Source organism: Melopsittacus undulatus, chromosome 4 (assembly GCF_012275295.1).
Source record: "Melopsittacus undulatus isolate bMelUnd1 chromosome 4, bMelUnd1.mat.Z, whole genome shotgun sequence".
Taxonomy (NCBI): domain Eukaryota; kingdom Metazoa; phylum Chordata; class Aves; order Psittaciformes; family Psittaculidae; genus Melopsittacus; species Melopsittacus undulatus.
In genome coordinates this window covers 8,564,489-8,580,657 of record NC_047530.1, presented here as the reverse complement: position 1 = coordinate 8,580,657, position 16,169 = coordinate 8,564,489, and the positions used below count along the sequence as shown (strand labels likewise).

Sequence of the window (16,169 nt, the reverse complement as noted above, 5' to 3'; positions counted from 1 at the left end):
AGCTTCACTTTCAGGGAGAATGTATTAGTCAGAGTCATCTTGTTAAGGTCCAGATCTGAGTACTGCATCGCTTTGCAAAGCCTGTGGGCTTCTTGAAGGACTCTGGCTCAGTTTCACTTTTCAGCTGTTGGATTTGGGGATGTTTTCTCAGCATTAGATACCCTGCTTGACTTTACCTATGGACCTTTTGATAGTAAATGATGAGCATCTGCTCCTTCCTGATTTTACCAGCCTCAGACTGGTCAGAAAACACATATTCCTGAGACAACGGAAATTGTTCTCCAAAGAACCCTCCTGCAACATGCTCTTCCTTCTCTATGTTCCTTGTCAGATGCACCCTAAAATCTCAGATAATCTGAACCAAACCAGAAATAGTAGTTTCTCAGATACTGGCACGGTGGTTTGGGTTACTGGGTTCTCCATTTGTTATACATTCACACTAGATGTCATGTCCCAGGTCCCTGTTCTGGGACTATTACTAGGTTCCCTTGTGGCAGAGGCACTTGACAGCCAGTATGTCATGGCACTGAACCAGCTACTAAGAAGGAGAAAAACGACTGCTACTGCTGAACCCAGCACCCAGAGTCAAGTGAACTCCCTGCAGCTCCATTCCCTGCAGCACTTATTGTGGAGGAATCTCCTGCAGTGTACCCCTTGGGAAGGAGAGGTGATAGATGCCTAGAGATTGGTCCTCCCTTTTACTTTCATTGAGTTATTCAAGAATTAGTTGGGGGGATGTCTGAAGGAAACTGTGACCCCATGGGAAGCCCACACTGGAGCAGGCTTCTGTCAGGACCTGTGGCCCATGGAGAGAAGAGCCCACACTGGAACAGTATGTTCCTGAAGAGCTGCACCTATGGAAGGGACCCACACAGGAGCAGTCTGTTCCTGAAGGATGCACCCCATGGAAGGGACCTATGCTGGAGCAGTTTGTGAAGAGCTGGAGCATGTGAAAAGGACCCATGCAGGAGAAAGTTCATGGAGGACTGTCTCACATAGGAGGACCCTTTCCTGGAGCAGGGGAAGAGTATGAGAAGTCCTTCCATGAGGAGGAAGGAGCAGCAGAAATATGTGGTGAGCTGACCATAGCCCCCATTCCTGAAACCCCTGTGCTGCTGCAGAAGAGGAGATACAGAATTCAGGAGTAAAGTTAAGACTGGAAAGAAGAGGGGATGGTGGGGAGAAGGTGTTTTTAAGATTTTGGTTTTATTTCTCATTACCTTACTCTGGTAATATATTAAACTGATTTCCCCAAGTTGAGTCTGTTTTGTCTGTGACAGTAACTGGCAAATGATCTCTCCCTGTCCTTATCTCAACCCAGGAGCCTTTCGCTGTGTTTTCTTTCTGCTGTCCAGCTGAGGAGATGGAATGATAAGAGGGGCTTTCGTGAGCAACTGGCATCCAGCCAAAGTCAAACCATCACAGCTCCTCAGTGTTGTTTAGTTAGAGCTGTATTTTGTGGAAGTTTGGTTTTTTGCTTGTTTGGATGGTTGGGTTGATTTATACCTGTTGTCAAACATCATAGAATCACAGAATAGTTAGGATTGGAAAGGACTTTAAGATCATCCAGTTCCAACCCCACTGCCATGGACAGGGACACCTCATATTAAACCATGGCACCCAAGGCTTCATCTAACCTGGCCTTGAACACTGCCAGGGATGGAGCATTCACAACCTCCATGGGCAACCCATTCCAGAGCCTCACCACCCTCACAGTAAAGAATTTCTTCCTTATATCCAATCTAAACCTCTGCTGTTTAAGTTTTAACCCTTTACCCCTTGTCCTATCACTACAGTCCCTAATGAATAGTCCCTCACCATATGTATCCCTATAGGCCCCCTTCAGATACTGGAAGGCTGCTATGAGGTCTCCATACAGCCTTCTCCAGGCTGAACAGCCCCAGCTTTCTCAGCCTGTCTTCATACAGGAGGTGTTCCAGTCCCTGATCATCCTCATGGCCTTCTCTGGACTTGTTCAAGACTGGTCCCAACCCTGATCCCTGAGGGACACCACTCGTTACTGATCTCCAGCGGACATTGAGCCATTGACCACAACTCTTTGCATGCTGCTGTCCAGCCAGTTATTTATCCACAGAATGGTCCATCTATCAAATTGATGTCTTTCCAATTTAGAGACAAGGATGTCATGCAGGACAGCGTTGAATGCTTCCATAATATTGGCACTACCATAGCTCTTCATCCTCAGTCTGTTTCCCAGGGAAATAACACAAAAACATCTGTTCAGCTGCTGTCAGATCTAACAAAACTGCCAATGGTTAGCCAGTTTCATATCAGTTTTTGATAAATAGCTGGTTTTGGATAAATAGGCTGTTTCTCTGGTTGAAGGTCTTTTTTTTTTTTTATGAACTCAATGTTAGTGGGAATGTTAACTTGTGTCATTTCACATATCTTTAATCGGAAGGGTAGATACCTGATCTTAAAATGGCTGATGACTAAAGTAATTTTCATTCAGTGATAAACTGTAGGGTCAGAATTGACTCTCTTTATTTTGTGTTTTCCTGATGTGTGTTTGTAAAAAGGGAAGACAGACTGTGGGTACTGTGAGTGTATAGTATCACCTGCAGTTCTCAAGTGGTCATTCACCTGCATTATCTGCTGCTGCACGATTTTCTCACAGAAAATGGAGAATTTGGTGTCACTTGTATATAATAATTTGATGATACTGCATTGTGTTTAAAATATCTGTTAATGTTTAAGATGAATCAATATATGCCCTAATTTGGAGGAGAAACTGTTCATTTTGTTTTGGTTAACATTGAAGTTTTGTGTTGTGGAAAGGTTGTGAAAGCAAGAAAACTTATATCCACCTGACAATATATGAATGAATTTGGGGGAATATCCACCAGCAAGCAACTAAACCCTCTGTACCTCAAAGAAGAACAAAATAAATACTTCTTTGCTAAAAAGAAGGCCTTTTAAAGTTATTTTGTCCACAGAACTTTTTGTTTCTGATTGGGGTGCTGTAGAGCTCTGTTTTCTCCAGCCTACACATTGCTGCTAATATCTTTTCTGATTTGTGGATTGCTTAGGCTGCTATGTCATAGGTATACATGCATAAGTGCTGTGCATTATCACTCCCCTATCTTGAATTGCTAATAACTCTTGGCACCCTGGTGTGTACGGCCTTCCCATAACACGCACCTTTATCAAATAAACTCAGCGAATGCCCTCCCCTTCTCTCTTTGTACTTTCCCTTTCAGGCAACAAGGAAGGTGGGGCATGGCTAAGCCGCTTGCTCCTCAGTAGGTGCCTCCTTAAAGTTTGCAGAAGTACCTCGTGAGTCACTTCCAGCTGTTGCCTCTAACACTGAAGTGTCATCTATATCCAACTTGCATGCAGCTGGGAGGACAATGGGCTCATACTGGAGTGCTCATGAGGTAAGAGGGCATAAATTCAGACCATAATGCATTAGAAGCTGAGGATCTCTGACATGGGTTTGTAATTGGGATTCTGGTGCCTACAGGAAAACTTGGGAGCTGCTAGTCCAAATTCATGTACGTATTATGTATGTCAAAATGACTTATAGTTTTGTTGGGATTGGTTGCCCTGTGGAGATACTTTTGGTTGCGGAGGGAAGCTCAGACACAGTGGATTATTCACATGGAGGCTGGGAAGCAATCTGAGGTGCTTCACAGCAGCTTACCATGGATTTGAGCTGAATCTGTGATTTGATCCAAGCATTATGCAAGTTGGGTTATTCCATAGCACAGCATCTTCTAGCTATGAGTACAGTCACATGCTGTGCCCAGGTATCTGTGCTAGCAGCCACCTGATATTGGTGTGTACAGGAATGTCACTGATTAAATCCAGTGTTTAATCATGGACACAAAGATGGTCCTGGTTTGCTATTTTGCATGACTGACACCCAAGAAAATCTTGATCTGCCTTTGTTCGTAATCTCTGAGAATACTGGTTTTTATTATTTCTTTTTTGTAGAACATAACCAAGAGTGAAAGCCCTAAATCTGCCTATTGGGCTCCACTGAGTCAGTGTAATCTGCCCTCTTCTCAGCTTTGAAATTAGTCTGCTGTTTGACTATGAGCAAGTTATTTAATCATTCTGTGCCCTGCTTTCCATGTTGTAAAATTGAGATTATAGAGTGTCTCTCCATAACATAGGTGTGTGTTAGCTTCAGTGTGTATTGATGCTTGGAGACCTCGAATGTGGGATCACCATGGGTTAAGAAATAGAAAGTGTGAATGACTAACCAAACTGGTTAAAGAAACACTAAGGATCTATAGGTTCATCCTTTTGAAAGCAGGGGAGAGTAATGAACAGAGTCTAGCAATGGTCTTTGTGTGGAAAGTACACGTACAAAGCAAGAAATAGGACTCTCCTCCCTGCTCTTCCTCTAACCCTTAACCACTGAAGCAGCCTCATGAGAAAGAGAAATAGTAGAGGATTCCATCCAGAACCTGAATTCAGGCAGAAGACACTAAAACATGCTCTTCTGTTTTGGAAAGAGACATAAAATACGGATCAAGACTAGTTCATCACAACTCAAGAGTGGCAGGGGAACTTATATCCAACTCAACTGGATTGATTCCTAGCTGGAAAAAGCAGAGGAGTGACATGATTCCCTTAAAGAGATTTAATTAAGTCATTTTGCTAGCAGGGAGTGAGAGAGGCATTAGGTAATGACTTCCAGTGAAGCAATGGCTAAAGTTTCAGATATTAAAATGTGCAAGAATTAATAATTTGTTTGTGTTGTGTCTAGTTATTTCTTTCCTCCTGTACATGACATTTTAGCTAATGATCCTTTTTGCAAATGTCCAACATCTGGTTTGGGTAGGGAAGTTTCATTAACATCTCTTCCTGAGCTTTTTTCTTTCATGTAGGTTTTGTTGCATTTGTGCTGATGGTGCCTCACTCGCTGAACAGTTTAATTTTCCTCTTGGGACATGATGCTGTTGAACAATGCTAAGATACTGAAACCTACAGCGTTGTGATTATACACTTTACTATGGATTGCTTCTGTTTCCTAGCAGCTCTTTATTCTCTCATTCTCCTTTTCCTGACTGCAATAGCTGAACACCTCACTACTTTTCATGTATTTGCCCTTCACTATTTCTGGGGAAAGCTCCTGATATAGATTTTAAATGGAAAGTTGGAATTTTTTACTAAATAAAATTGTTTGAAGAAAATACCTGCTTCCATGTGAAATTTCAACAGTTCAAGAAAATTAAACTTATTTTATCTTTGTCTACAGATGTTTAACAGAGGTGCTTTTCATGCACACTCACTTTTTTGCTAGCTTGTATTTCCTGCTTAATTGTTGATAGATTTGTTGTGTATTAAAAGGTCCTGTCATGTAATTTCAGCATTAATTTTATTTACTACAATATCAGTTTTACTGTTATTTCTTCTATTAATGACATATATAAACAGAGGAATATCTTTTTTTTTCTGCCTCTTTTTCTTTTTAACTCTACATGGACATGGTTTTAACTTCCAAAGCAGGGCAAGTTCATCTTCCAATTTTGCTGCATGGCTTCAAAAATTGCAACACACAGTGGGAGGGAATGTTTTATGATTTAATATTAATGCAGGTAATAACTTTGTCATTTTTCTGCAGAGTGAAGAATGCCCGTGCTGCTCACTCTCAGTGAAAATCATAAGAATGAGAAATCTGAGAAAGGTAGATCTGTGTGAGTACCACAGCCTTTCCTTGTGTTTCTCAGTAGTTCAGCTCTGAAAGCAGAGAATATAAGTAAGCACTGTAACTTCTATCTCTGTATGAAGTGTTGCTATGGTTTCAAATATTGATACATATTTGAATTTGAACTATTCTTAGAATACAGTTTCGTATAAACTGTCTTTCAGTTTAAACATGACAAGTGTTATTATTAGCAGAAATATCAATGGTCTCCTGTGGTGTACTGTAAAGTGTCTTAGCTGCTAACAAGCTTTAGAGACAGCTTTGCTAAAGAAATTCAGCTGTTAATTCTCAGTTGCAGTTTTTGATGCACTGAGATACAGGCTGCACCTTTGTTTCTCGACAAAAATGCCAGCACTGATGTCGAGTGGCTGCCAGAGCCTGTGGGGTAACACGGGAGCTTTGGTATCATCTTCTGTACCTGCCTGTTTCTTTACAGACAGCAGAAATACGTACAGACACTTCTGAATTTCTTTTTGCTTTAAATCCTAAACTATGCATTTCATGGCATATGAATAGTCACTTGAATGTAGTATGTATAATGATTTAAGAAAGTAAAGATAACTAGTTAGGCCTACATACCTGTATTTCTGTCAATATTTGCTTTCTCATGACTAGACTTTGCCCAAAAGGGGGGTTTTTTAATGATATTTTTTGTGGGAACGTATTAGTTACACAATTAATGTATGTAACTATTTTTAAATATTTGAAATATATGTCTCAAAGTATATTTTAGGGAAAGATTATATTTCCTACTCCCATTTCTGTGCAATTTGAAGTTGTTAAAGTGACTCAGAGATGAGGACACAGATTTGAAAGGTGACACAGAAAGAATTCAAACTGAAAAAAGCCATCAGTACTTTGTTGGGGTCAGAGCTCAATTAGACCAAGTTGTGGCTTCTGGAAGCCTGCCTGTCAAAAATAAGTATGCTTTGCTCTTCTTCAGCTGTGGCACTGCACAGCTAAAATGTTATGTTTGTGCAGAGGGGCTGCTACTGACAACCCACAGTGTCCATGCCTCCTTAGGTCTTGCACATGTCATATAATATAGGACTTGTTATTTTATTATAGGATAGCTGTAGCAATCACCTATAATCATGATTTCCTGACCCTTACCCTTTGTGTCAGGCGAAAGGTTGTATTTATGCATGCTGTGAACATCATAACAAGAATTAGACTGCTAATGTGTGTTGAAATCTCATAGGAATAAGGCTTACTCATGAGTAAGGAGAATTTGCTCCTATGTTATTTAGGTTATAAGGCAACTATAATCTGAGTAGTACACATCATTCCCAAGACACAGCTGCAATTTCTGGGCATGTTTGAATTTGGCTAAATTTTCCCTGTCAAAAACTGCAAGAATAGCAATGCCAGACTAGTCTAAAGATTCATTAGGATCAACAGAACTGGCCTTCAATAAAAGCTTTTGGGCAAGACAAACACGAAAGAATGCTTTTCCTTGCCCCACTCTCCCAAGAGATCTGTGGCTCATGAGGTCTGTGGCTCAGAGACCTGGCTTCTGAGTCAAATTCACATTTAATTACCATGGCCAAAATACTTGTCACTTGGAGGCCACTAAGGGATTTTACTTTGATATCTTCCAGCTCACTTTGCACTGGACCCAAACGCTCAGTATTATAGAAAAACATCAGGCCCAATTCCTATATACTGGTCTATATACTGATGTTGTTAATGAAATAGTTACAGATATTTCAATTTTCTCTTCTTTGCCTTGCACGGGCAGCAGAAATGTCTAATTGTCCTATTCAGGGCAGCCCAAAAAGGTCTTTTTTTGCGTATTAGTTAGGGTTAGTGCTGCCCCTTCTATTTATTCCAAAGAGCAGAAAACCTGTCATTATCAGCTGCTTGACTGTCACAGTCTCATGCTTTAAAAAAGCTTTGTGGCTAACATAAACCTTCATAAACCCATTCACCATTTCTGCAAAATCTGGATTCACTGCCTGGGTGATGCTATTTCTATGCAACTGTATAGCATGGTATGTGGAGATTTTGGAGAGAAGTGTTTAATTGCCCATAGTCTGAGCATTGATTATCCAACAGTGCCAGCTTTAGGCACTGGTAAAATAGAGAGTGAGCCGTTAACAGCATCAGAAGGAAGAGTGACATCTTGGGCTTGGGATCTCCATGCTCATGCACCCCATTACAGTGCACAGTGACACAAAGACGACTGTGGTGGGTCAGACCAAAGGTCTCTCCCGTCCCATGTTTGAGAGTGGACAAAGACAGGTGTCTGGAGAGGAGTATGGAACAACATCCTCAGTCTGTTCTTGAACCTACATTAACTGTACACAGCGACAACAGTCTTTGTGCCATTTATGGTTTGCAGGTCACAAAAAACTTTGCTGCAACCTCAATTCCTTACACTTGTAGTGACAAAACTCAGTTTTGCCTTCATTGCTGAAAGGCCTTAATTTTTTCTGCCATCCAACGACTTCCCTTACTTTCCCTGTCAGCTGACAGTGGAGATTGAGTTTCAGAAGGCTTCCCGCATGTGGGAAGGGATTGGTTGTTGCAAAACCCTTGTTTTCCAAGGGTTGGTCGACCAGCCAAGATGACTGGAAGAGGGCATAGCTTTCATCCTCAAGCCTGTTTCTTCATAGAAGCCTTTGAAGGCCCTTTGAAGCCACTTTTACAAAGGGATCTGCATTTCCACCATTTAAACATGGGAGAGTTTCTTTCTGGAGACACTTCTCTGCTGGGCAGGTACCAGTGCATTTCACCTCCTGTGCTGACGATAACAAGAACCAGATCCACGTTGTGTAAACTCCTCATCACGGATCTTGTTTTCAGCATCACTGCCCAGGCCTGCCTTGCTGTCCATGATCCTATCAGAGCACACCTGGTGCTTACTGTTCCCAGAAGCTGCCACTGCAGTCAGCAGGGCACGAGCTGCCTGGGGCAGCTGGTGGATCTGGGTTAGCACTGCCCTTTACTAGGTGATAAGGTTCACTGATCTTCTGGGTGGGAAATAAGTATCTTCTACAGAAAGAGAAACTTGTTTGTTTCATGGACTACACGTGAAATATAAAGTAACATCTTCTGCAGACATTTATTTCACAGAAATATTCCTTTCAGGAAACAAAAATTGTCTTTAAAAATATTGGGCTGCCCTACTTTTTATTAGCTACATCCAAGGCTCCAAAAAGCTTTTCCTGGAATGGCCTACAGCTACTTTCTTTATTTTTTTCTTTAATATGACAGGCTGATCTCAGTCGGTGTTCTCATCAAGCCTTAGGCCTGTCTTTAACTACAGTATTAAATCTTGGTCTTGTTAAATCTGAGCTTTGTTGCTAAGAAATTTCATAGAAAACTCCCAGTACTACACTGCCCTTTGATTTTAAAAGCTGGAAGGCAGTATTACTAATGTGTTTCCTTATATCACCTAAACCCTGTGTAACACCATCATAATAACAAAATCCCTTCCATTGCCGTGTTCTCCAAAGGAAACTATTGTATGCAGAAAGAAATGATTGAAGATATGCACACAACATGTTGTGTATACTTCTTACCTTTATTTCTGACTGTATCACCACTGTGAGGAGACAGCAGCACTCTGTTTGCTTTAAGGTGAAATCTCTTCCCTGTCAAAAGGAGTGTGGTTGCTGAATTTTTCCATGGCTGTGTGAAATCCTGGGACATGGTCCTTTGAATAAGAGCTTTCATGTCTTTTCAGGCCCTCTCAGCTAAGCTCCTGATGCCACTGGATGCTCAGACAGGCTGCCTTTACACTAATGGAGAGAAACCCTAAAAGCAGCCCAGGACAAGTGTTTGACAATAGGAATCTGCACAAGGACAGAGAGGTAGACACATGAATAGTTGCCAAGTTGCAATGTGGCCTGTAAACAGGGATTTCCTAACTGGTTAAGAAACTGAAACAAACAGGTATAAAAGCAACAGTTAATCACTAGAAGCTCCTCCCTGTGATGTCATATCCTGAAGCAGAGCTTTTCTTACTGTAATTGGAAGCTGTTTTGATCAAGATCTAATTGCATAACTACCAAGATAGCTGTCAAAATGGAGCCCTGTTTCTGATTGATGTTTATAATAACAAAGTCATAACCACAGTTAATAATAGGAGTAACAAATGAATGGATAAACTCAGTGCATATTATGTGAATCAAGTTCACAGCTGCAGCTCTTAACCTCTGTTCCTTTCTATTCAATCTTTTTGGTTTCATCTACACATTACTCTAGTCTGCTCCCATGCTTTCTCAGTTCATTACTACCATCTAAACACATGCAAAAACCTGGTTTCCCCCAGGTTACCTATTGTGTGTTTGGTAGTCTAAGATATTTTTGCCAGTTTTTTCTCTTTCTCAAGTCTTTGATGGTCATGAGGGAATGTAGTGCATAGAGTGTACTGTGTATTGTATTGTATTGTATGCAATTGTATTGACTGTACACATGGCAAGAAGTGTGGAGACAAAAAACCTGCTCTGTGCCTTGATAGCATAATAAGCTGCCACTGAAAAGGACAATGTTATGTATAATCAAGGAGTTCATCAATATGCTATTTTTCTGGGTGTTCTTGGTCAGGGCACCTCCCTATAGCTATGGAAATAATTACATTTCTACTGCTAGGAATCAGTGGATTGTATGTAGGTACACATGCATTTTTTGCAGCCATGCTGGCTTCTATGTAATTCTAGATGGAGGAACAGAAAGCTGTTCTGGTAGTTAAAGGTATTATGTGCAATTTCCCCCCATGACTTCCTTCAGATTCTTGGTGTAACCTTGGGGAAAATGAGTTTTCTCAAAACCTTAGTTCCTCATCTCTAAAGTAAGGACTTCAGCAAGAGCATTAGGAGTCTCATAGGAGCATTAGGAGGATGAATTAATTACCACGTGAAGGACTGGTAAAAGGAATAAAGAACCTTAGGTAAATGTTAGGCTCATCTCTGCCTCAAAGGCAAAGGTGAGAGCAACTACCATGTTCTAATACTGTACCAGCACAGGTGGTGTTGCAGCTGTTGTCTTTCATGGAACAGGGCTGATCTTTAAAGACTTCTGTGATGGTAATACATGTTCCTTTTAGACTTCATTATCCTCTTGTATAGAGGAACCTTCTAGTTGAAAATGCTTCTGAAATGTTTTATATTTTAAAAAAAATGTCAAAACCTGTTTTAAAACAGGTTTGAAAAGGGTGGAGACAATGGAAATGAGCAAGGGAGAAGCTTGGGTGGAGAAGAGAGGCTGGAATGATTAGGTGATGATGGCAGCAATGTAGAACAACACAGTGCTCTGAGAGGATGCAGATCCATGCAACGAATCATGACACTTCACTCTTCCTCTGCTTGAAGTTAAAGGCAGTGGCAGACTGCTCAGGATGTGATTTTCTAGTTTGCACTTTGAAAGTTCCAGAAAACCTGGATGGATATTTCTGCTGTGTTAATATATTACACAGATATCACAAGTCTAGGATGATTACAAATGTACAGAAGCAACTTCCGTTGTTGTCAGCCGATAAGTATGTGCTTTGATTTCTGAATAGGATTTCTGTATTTACTAATTTCCTTGGGCTGAGCTGTGTAACAGCTTCTCACCACTTAGGAAAGTAGGCTGAGCATTGCCTTTTCCCATGCTTACAGCCTCCCACATCTTCTTAAAAGTTATTGTACCTTGGTGGTTTTGATCATCCCTGATAAGGACCATACTTTATATCCTGCTTACAGTTGCACAATGATGTCTTGAGTTTAGGACCAAAGTATAATTTGCTTGACATTGAACAGTAACCACAAATTGAATCTCAAGCAGATCTGTGTTTACAGTACTATTAGTTTTCATTTGGACATAAAAAGGAATTCCTAAATAATATGAAGATTGATAACAGACATTTACTTATTGCAAGAATTTCTTCATTGTTTATTTTTGAGGTATTCCTTTGATTGGGCAAAAAAGATATAACTTGTCATCTTCAGTATTTTATCACGGAAAACATAATTTTAAACACATTTTTATTGATTATTTCCCAATAGGTTACTCTTAAACATTGTTAAAGAACCTGCAGTATCTGTTCTAGTTCTGTCCTGGTTGTTCCAGTTTCATCAAGCCAGCAGTATCTGCAGCTCATCCAGTTATGCATTGAGCAATGGGACTGATATTGTAAGCAGTGATTCATTCCTTCCTGTACCTTCTGAGGAGAGACCTGTTTTGTTTTGTGCATTTGTGCTCTCTTAGTGTTCTTTCACAAGCATCTGTATGAGTACTGCTGACATGAACTGCATGCTAAAAGAGCAATGTAATAAGGCCTGTAGTACGTCTTAGTCCCAACAGAGGTTTATTCAGAAGACTCAGAGCAGTGCCAGGGAAAGCCATGCCCACTGGAGAGTTTCACAGAGCTTGAGGACCTTTATCAGTGATGTTCTCCAGAAAGGAGCTTCAGGCAACCTTTTTTTCTGAACCAAAGACATTTATTACCTTGTAGATAAGGCCAAGTACTTAGATGTGATTTGCTATTACATGGGAGGCCAATGTAAAGTAGAGAAGCTAAATTAACATGGTTGCAATAGTCCACATTGCTGAGAAGACACATGAGAGTGTCCATGTGAGACTATGGCTTCTCTCTTGGGCACTCGGTATGACTGTATCCTCAGCAGGAGCTGATAAAGTAGTGCTACAGTAGGTAGCCAGTGAAGGTTAATACTAAGATTCCCTCAGAAATGTTGGTGCTGCTGCTTGCATTGTGTTCTGCGGTTAAATTGTCAGTCTTTCTGAATGTCTGCCTGGCAAAATTATTCACCTTTCCTACTTGTTCAGCTCCAATCTTGACTACCCTCTTTAGACTGCCCTTTCTGTTCAAGAGCAAAAAATAGACTAAAGGGATCTTGGATATAAATGTTCCTTGACAGTCAGATGTACCTATTCTTAATGCTTTCATTCATTCTTAGCTGCAGGAAAAATGCTGTGAACCGTTATATCAGTTGGAAGTCCTGAAGGACTACAGCCAGAATATGAGTTTACTTAATTTCACTGTGGAAATAGGATTAGTTGTAGTCTTGTGATAAAAGACAGGCTGGAGGCTGTATTTATCTGTGACTTACTTTGATGGGAAGGAAACTTATAGTAGAAAAGACACATAAATGTAAAGACTTCACTGCCAAATGTTGGCAAAGCATCCAAATCATAGTATTTATGTCAGGATGAACCATTGCTGCAATGTAAGCTTTTAATCCAGGCTGAATGAGCAATGTCCTTAACAAATAAGCCAAATAATCAAACTGTAATCTTCACCCGTGTGTTATGCCCTGTAGGTCTGAAATTCAATTCATAGGGATATTCCTATGGAAATACCTGATTTCTAGTTCCACTTTGCCAAAAGAACGCATCTGTAAGGGTGATCCAATGACACCTGCACCTCTGTTAGCATGCACAAATCTTGCAAGAATATCTACATATACCCAAACTGCCAATTAGGTGATGTAATTTACCCGTGTTGCTCTATGGGGGAGGTGGGATGTATGGGAGAAGTTGTAGCATAGCTGTTGTGGGCTTCCCTGCATTACATTGTGTTCCTTTCTGTATTGTTTCTTTTGACAGTTATATTGGATAGTACACACAGGCTCTAGGTATGGATTGTTGTCTTATTACTTGGATGCTGTATGTGTTTGGGAAGGAAAGGTAGCAAAATGTTCAATGAACATACATTCTCACTTTATGTGTCCAAGAAGGAAGTTTGGAGACAGTGCCCAGGTACCTCAGAATTGGTCTCTTGGGCTGGTGTACAATAAGAAGATGACTGGTTAGTTGGTTTCCATGCAATATAATTGACATGACATGTTTATCTTGTTTATTGCCTACCAGCATAAACATGAGCATCACGTGACAGCAATTCCATATGACACCATGTAGGTTCACCTGGGCTGGTCCTCTTCTGAAGCAGGATCAAGTTTACCTTGTCGGTCACTCTTTGATGTGTATCTGGGGACCAATACCATCTGAAATGAGTTACCTAGGAAAGTTATAGAATCTCTTGCTAGAACTAACTCTCTTTGAGCTGGGGCAGTTTTCCTAATATTTATATTAATTTCCCTCTAGCCACAGAAAGACACAGATCTTTGTCCTCTTTGTATCAAACATTTGGACATTACAGGTGACTATTATGTTGACAGTCTTTGTTGTTGTTGAATCAGCAAACTCAATTCTTTCAGTTCTTTCTCATGTGCCAGCCTTAGTCAATCCTCTTCAATCTGGACATATTTGATTTTAGTAGCTGGTAACAGCTAAAGCCTTTTACTGTGAAGGGAGTTAAAAAGAGAAAGAGAACTGCAACACAGAACACACTGAGCATCTGCTTGTTCCTGCCCAGGGCTGGGAGTGTATGCAAAGCAATCTCAGCACTAAGTCTCATCACCTGTACCATGTTTAACATTCTGCATTTGGGATCTAGTCCAAAATTTATCTAAATTTCTGTTATCAGATAAGTCCTGCAACGTTACGGTTCTGGGACATAATTTGTTATTCTTCCTGCAGTGACTTGGCTGTAATTGTCTGGTTTTAGATTCGAATATCTATCTGCATTCTTATGTTGGGCTACATTGAGACTGAAGCTTCACTAGCTGCTAACTGAGCTGGTGTTACACGTGGGTTATCAGGTTGAGGGACTTTGTTTTTGCTCTCATTAAGGGTGAACAGCCTTGCTAAAGATTAGACTAACTTCTCAAGTCAGCTGTAGTTCTGTTGTGTTCAGAGAGGGTAAAAGACTCAACAGAGATCCCGCCATGTCTTTATCTAGATACAAGATTATAAGTCGCAAGTTTAGAGTTTCTTTGATACTCTGAAAATATCAAATACCAGTCTTTTAAATCAGTATTCATAGCTAGTATGTACAACAAAACAGACTATAAATTAACAGATTCTCCAAAACACACGTATTGGTAGTCTGTAATTGACTGGCACAGCTGCTGAAGAAACAGATATGCTTACTTTTACCTGCTTCTCTGACACCATCTGGGGGAGTAACTACACAAAGTTGATACTAATTTTTGCAAATGTTAAAAACCAATGGGAGAGGTAAATAAATTATTTTACTACCTTCTTTAACAATAAATTGTGTTATCTAAAGGTACATTGTACATATTCTGCATTTTAAAATTGTAAAAATAAGTCTAAAAGTACCCTAATGTTACTTATAAGAATTATAGATATCTGCATTTGCAATGTTAAAGTAATTTCTTCCCTGCTATGGACAATAAGGGGGAAACTATCAGATGCGTGCTGAAAAACTGCAAGATGTTTCATGTTCAGATGGTATCAGAAGACTGACAGATAGATCATACATAATAACCAGATTGCACAGATTGCTTTAAGCAACTCCTATTCATTACCACATGGGTTATACCACAAGTTTAAAGAAAGTGTGGAACGCCAAACAAGAGACTGGTAGAGAAAGAACAACATAACTACTAGTAAGGCACACTCTTCTTGTGGGTCATGTGGCAATATTAATAATTAGTTATTTTTTGTATAGTGCTTTTAGTTATGGGATGTCAAAGTAGAATGCAAAAAAGGAAAATTATCGCTGTTTCATTGATGAGGAAATGCAGACAGATAAGCAGGCTAAAGTTTAATGGAAGCAATTGCCCATAGTGACTTAGCCTGGAGCAGAGCTGGGACTGGAGCCAACATGTCATGATAACTTTTCCAGCAGGTTACCCACTTGCTCTTAAGGCTTCTCAGCATGTTTCACACAGTATCAAGCTGCCTGTTATTATACATGAATCTAACCTGTTACTGTGATTACAAAGCAAGTTCTTAGAACTGGAGACATTAGAGACAGTTAAAGTTGCCCAGCAGACAAAAGAAATGTCTGCTGTCTAAAAATGAGTGCAAACAGTATACAGAGCTAAAGGACAGCAGATTTGCTCCAAATGGGAGAGTTGGAAAGGGTGAATGACAGTGTAGAGGGAGAGTCACATCACTCTTCACTGTTCAAGGTCTCAGTTTGTTATCACAGGTTCACAAGACATCAACTCTTTATGAACTTAGGAGTAACTGCCCAGCAGTGCTCCCTGCTAAAAACCCATTACCATCTTAGCAATATTGGAAAGAATCCTAAACACCAAATACTCTACATACATGAGGTTATACACACAAAAGGAAAGTTAATTGCACAGTCATAGATGTACCCAGCCTGCCTCTCACCCAAGACCACTGACAATCCCCAACAGATATGTCAGCACCCTGAGGTGGTGTCCAGCATAGCTGTGCCTTCCTGGCTGGGAAGCTGTTTGCCCCAGCTTGAGGTGAGGGACTGTTCTTGGGAGCCCACCCCAAAACAGCCCCCATGTATTATGAAGATTTAATGCCATACTTGTAGCTAACTGTGCAACCCTGTGTTACATGCACACCTTTTTCAGAAGTTAGAAGTTTCTTCAGTATCAGTGCTCAGAGTTTAAATCAGTAAGATAAAAGTGCATTGCTACTTTTGCATATCTGTTGATGAGGTAGGGATGTGATTACATGTTGGGTGAGA

The 16,169-nt window shown here is 40.4% G+C and overlaps 1 protein-coding gene across 1 annotated transcript in view; it reads left to right on the top strand.

Annotated features, from left to right (window-relative positions):
• Positions 1–3,275: 3,275 nt before the first annotated feature.
• The window catches only part of LOC101870928 (cytosolic phospholipase A2 epsilon-like), a 33,231-nt gene continuing 20,337 nt past the window's right edge, over positions 3,276–16,169 (top strand). Inside the window, exons 1-2 of the mRNA XM_005143916.3 lie at positions 3,276–3,398; positions 5,597–5,669. Coding sequence (XP_005143973.2) covers positions 3,372–3,398; positions 5,597–5,669 — 100 coding nt within the window. The 5' untranslated portion in view covers positions 3,276–3,371. The remainder of the gene's footprint in view (positions 3,399–5,596; positions 5,670–16,169) is intronic.